This window comes from Akebia trifoliata, chromosome 12 (assembly GCF_017979445.1).
Source record: "Akebia trifoliata isolate Shusen 1 chromosome 12, ASM1797944v1, whole genome shotgun sequence".
NCBI classification, from domain to species: domain Eukaryota; kingdom Viridiplantae; phylum Streptophyta; class Magnoliopsida; order Ranunculales; family Lardizabalaceae; genus Akebia; species Akebia trifoliata.
The window spans coordinates 30,611,536-30,616,402 of NC_141386.1; the positions used below are offsets into that span (position 1 = coordinate 30,611,536).

General features: G+C 39.2%; 1 protein-coding gene across 1 annotated transcript; it reads left to right on the forward strand.

Annotated features, from left to right (window-relative positions):
- Nucleotides 1–2,350: 2,350 nt before the first annotated feature.
- On the forward strand, nucleotides 2,351–4,526 carry LOC147389449 (beta-fructofuranosidase, soluble isoenzyme I-like). The gene is made up of 5 exons (XM_086417549.1): nucleotides 2,351–3,204; nucleotides 3,313–3,474; nucleotides 3,572–3,807; nucleotides 3,937–4,024; nucleotides 4,102–4,526. The coding sequence occupies exons 1-5, from the start codon at nucleotides 2,482–2,484 to the stop codon at nucleotides 4,300–4,302; spliced, it is 1,410 nt and encodes a 469-aa protein (XP_086273675.1). The 5' UTR covers nucleotides 2,351–2,481; the 3' UTR covers nucleotides 4,303–4,526.
- Nucleotides 4,527–4,867: the final 341 nt, after the last annotated feature.

A 4,867-nucleotide genomic window follows, 5' to 3' on the forward strand; every position in this document is an offset into this window, starting at 1 on the left:
CTCCTCTCTTACTAGTTCCAAGCTGCAAAAACTAACTACCCCCAAATTCCCCGCGCACATGCCCAGATCCAATTCTTCATCAAATCGGAATCTGACACACCAACATCTCATTTTCTGACACAGTATCCTTCATCCCATCACCTCCTCTCCCCCCTCTTATTTAATTCTTCTACCACAACCCATCTCTTACCACAACCCAGCTCTCTCTCTCTCTCTCTCTCTGAAACAACATCACCATCCACCATGAACATCAATCCCTTTTGTACCTTACCAGACCTTGAAAACGCAGACCCATCTTTCTACACTTCTCTTCCAAATCAAACCGAACCACAACAATCTCAGACTCCTTCGAATAATCGTTGGAGACCCATTAAGGGTCTTTTTCTCACCTTTTTTTCTGGGTTTTTATTTCTAACTCTATTAATCTCCTTTATTGGAGATCAAAGATCAGATAACCCAAACCCTGTTAAAGATGATAGATCATCATTAAGGCCTATTGTGTCACGAGGGGTATCGGAAGGTGTGTCGGAGAAGTCTTTCCGACTTTTTCCCGGTAATGGAGAGTCGTATCCATGGACCAACGCCATGTTGTCTTGGCAGAAAACCGCTTTCCACTTTCAACCTGAGGAAAATTGGATGAACGGTTGTTTTTATTTTTATTTTTAAAATTATTTATTAATTTTCTTATTTCTGTGTATTTATTATGTCTATCTGTCTTTCTCTGATCCTCTATTTTCTACCGTTGATTGGGATGATTGGGAACGTGGTTGCTGCTTCAGATCCTGATGGTAAGTTAGACTCTATCTCTGTTCTTTCTTTTTTTAAACAAGAAACTAATTTTAGTTATATTCTACTTTATTTTTGTTATATTTTTCTTCTAAATTAGTTTTAAAAAAAATGCAAATTGGTGTCTACGTGGCATGCTTTAATTGGTGTTTAAAACATATTGGGCAACTTGATTGTTTATTTGTCTAATCAAATTATGCCACGTAGTATCGGGACACCGTATGGGATCTTCTCGACTTAAAAGAAAAATCAGCTAAATCACCGAGTAGTTAGAGGCAGACACTTTTTTCCCCTGTTTTACATGCATAATTCAATTAATGTGCCTGGATTTATTGAAAATGTACCTGGCGAAATCGTTGTTAACATAAACGTGTGAAAATAGAACTAATAAGGTTCCACTTGTTCTGATGCGCATGTTAGCATATTGATGACTATGCTAACATGCACCAAACTCACAGTTAAAAGTCACGAGATTCAGGATCAGATTTGGTTCGGATTATCGAACTATCGAAGTCTATTATAGCTTACGTTAGTAGTTCCAACTTCCAACTTCCAACTTCCCATCTAAAAAATAAAGTGAAAATAAGCTTCCAAATTATCTAGGCCGTTAGATTGCATCACCAATATATGCTTTCAGTTTTCATATTTTATACTACATGGAGTTGGGTTTCAATCCTACATTCGATCTCATTTGCTAGTAAACTTTGACATTGGTCCACCCCTTGTGAAATCAGCACTGATTGGTGATTTCAAAGTTATTGGATTCACTTTTCATGATGAGCTTTAGGAGTTAGGAGTTCATGTGGGTTAGATTCCATCTTTTACTCCCATCACCCACCACCATATGATGATGGACAAGTGGCCCCCACAAAACAAAACCAAAAAAAAAAAAAAATGCACCCACGTGGATTGCAAGGTGGGCAGGTGCTCAAGTTGCAATCCAACACTGAACATGGACTCCCTCCCAAGTCCCCAAGTCCCAACTTTTAAAAGAAGATAACTCCTATTGGCACACCAACTTTTACTTGGTACACCCCAATTTATATAATATATATATAAAAAAATCAATGGTTAAGAATTAAGTCAAAGTGGGGTGCCAATAGAAACTCTTATCTTCTATTATTATTATTATTATTACTGCTGAAGTTGGTTGAATGTGTTATAATGGTTTGTAATGTTGAGGTAGTCAGTTGAACCAAACTTTTGTAATGTTAAAAAATAGTGTGTTTTAATTAGGGGTGCAATTTGGTTCAGTTTGAGGTCAAATTGAAACTGAACCGACATAAGTTGGTTCCATTAAATAAGAACCAGAACTGAACCAAATTCCATTGGAACCAAACCAACACAAACTGATCTAAAGTCGGTTTGATTCGGTTCAGTTCTATGGATTGCCAATATTCTATAATTTGTAAGTAATATTTTTTTAATGGAAAAAACAAATAATAATAAAATAATGAAAAGTGCGTTTGTTAGCAAACACTCATTTGAAAAATTAACATGCCCCAGTTAGTTTTTTGGATTTTGAATTCCTAACATGAAGGGGGGAAATGTTCCCTTATTGCAGGTCCATTGTTCTACAAGGGGTGGTACCACCTCTTCTATCAGTACAACCCTGATGAAGCAATCTGGGGAAACATCACATGGGGTCACGCGGTATCTAGGGACCTGATTCACTGGCTCTACCTCCCCTTTGCCATGGTCCCTGATCATTGGTACGACGTCAACGGTGTCTGGACCGGGTCTGCCACCATCCTCTCCAATGGCTCCATTGTCATGATCTATACCGGATCCACTAACGAATCAGTGCAAGTGCAGAACGTTGCGTTCCCTGCCAATCTCTCTGATCCTCTCCTCCTCGATTGGGTCAAATACTCGGGCAATCCTGTATTGGTCCCACCAACTGGAATCGGGCTAAAGGATTTCCGTGACCCAACAACCGCATGGTTCATACACGATAAGTGGTATATCACCATTGGATCGAAGGTCAGCACTACGGGTATATCGCTTGTGTATGAAACTTCAGACTTCATTAATTACAAACTCTTGGATGGGGTGATACATGCCGTGCCTGGGACTGGTATGTGGGAATGTGTTGACTTTTATCCCGTATCCACAACAGGGGAGAACGGCCTTGACACGTCGGTATACGGGGATGGAGTGAAGCATGTTATGAAAGCTAGTCTTGATGATGACAAGCATGATTACTATGCAATTGGAACTTATTTTCGTTCCAAAAATACATGGATCCCCGACAATCCTGAATTGGATGTTGGTATTGGAATTCGTTACGATTATGGTAAGTTCTATGCGTCGAAGACCTTTTACGATCAGAATAAGAAGAGGAGAGTGTTGTGGGGTTGGATTGGTGAGACCGACAGTGAAAAAGCAGATGTAGCAAAGCGATGGTCAGGTGTTATGGTATAATTTTCCTTTCCTTCTAGGATGTGTCTTCCCCTGGATTGTTTTGCTACTTTGATTAATGATGAAAATGGGCTCAAAATTTATTTTGATTATTTTGTTTAACAGGGTATTCCAAGGGTTGTATTGTTCGACAAGAAGACGAAGACCAATTTACTTCAATGGCCCGTGGAAGAGGTGGAGAGCTTGAGATTGAGCAGTAAGGATTTCGATGACATAGAGATTGAAGCAGGATCAGTTGTGCCAATTGACGTGGGCACAGCAACACAGGTCTATATTTTCTTTATTTTGTCAAGTTGTTTTGTTTTCGGTCACATGCTAATGACTTCCAAATCTTACAATGAGTTTTGTGAGGCATTGGTTACAGTTAGACATAATCGCGGACTTTGAGATAGATAGTGAGGTCTTAAAGGGAACGATCGAAGCTGATTTGGGGTACAATTGCAGCACAAGTGATGGGGCTTCTGGAAGAGGTCTCTTGGGGCCATTTGGTCTGTTGGTTCTTGCAGACAAACCCCGTTCTGAACAGACGGCCGTTTACTTTTATATTGCTAAGGGAACCGATGGCGATCTCAAGACTTTTTTCTGCACTGATCAATCTAGGCATGTGTCTTTCTTCCTTTAATGCCTTTTTTCTTGATATTCTTAAAAGGAAACCTATTTCGATTATCTCAAATAGGGCTTATAAGCTAATGAACAAAAATTATACCTGAAATTATTGTTTCCTCACAGGTCTTCCATAGCCAACGACGTTGGTAAACAGGTTTATGGTAGCATAGTTCCTGTACTAGATGGCGAGAAATTAACCGTCAGGATACTGGTAAGTTGATAATTTGATTTCAGCATGTCAAAAGCGTAGATCTATTATGGAATGGATTTTCATTTTTTATGTTTTAGGTCGATCACTCGATTGTCGAAGCCTTTGCTCAAGGTGGGAGGACATGCATCACATCTCGAGTTTATCCAACGAAAGCTATCTATGGAGCAGCCCGTTTATTCCTTTTCAACAATGCAACCGGAGCCAATGTCGTTGTCACTTCACTTAAGATATGGCAAATGAACTCTGCATTCATTCACCCTTATCCATTCACTGCCTAAATTTAGTATGCTAATCATATGTACCCCCAATTCACTACCCAAATTTCATCAATCCTCATCTTGCCATCCCTTTGTTGCTTTAGTTTAAAGATCCCATCCCATTTCATAAGTTGTGCCACCGCCACTCCATTTGTTAGGAGTGCCCTTTGTCGATATGTATTGGATTGAGTCTAAGACATGTAAAAAACGATTTGGTTGGAATGAAGAGAGTGATATTATCCATAGAGCTTTTTGTTGGATTTTCATCCATATAAAACACAAAGAAAACATCAATTTACATGGAACATTCTAATCTTTAAATTAAAATTACATACCTGGATATCACAGTAGTAATCCAATTACATGGGATAACCACTTTCCGATTCTCTTTGCCTTAACTTGCAATGATGATCACGCAAAACCAATGTGGAGCTTTACCCCAGATCCTGCTACTCGGCCAAGCAATGGGAACCCAAATACCGGATGTGTATGGGAAGGGGACTACTACCACTTTATATAGATTAGGTCTCCTAAGAATCTGTTCATCATAGAAATTGTAAGAGATAAGGTGGCAAATATCAACTCC

Bases quoted from the DNA above. Each gene is read 5' to 3' on its own strand.
- LOC147389449 (XM_086417549.1), top strand. From the start codon at position 2,482: ATGGTCCCTGATCATTGGTACGACGTCAACGGTGTCTGGACCGGGTCT. The intron at 3,475-3,571 runs GTCTATATTTTC...CATTGGTTACAG, and splicing joins ACGTGGGCACAGCAACACAG to TTAGACATAATCGCGGACTT. The intron at 3,808-3,936 runs GCATGTGTCTTT...GTTTCCTCACAG, and splicing joins TTCTGCACTGATCAATCTAG to GTCTTCCATAGCCAACGACG.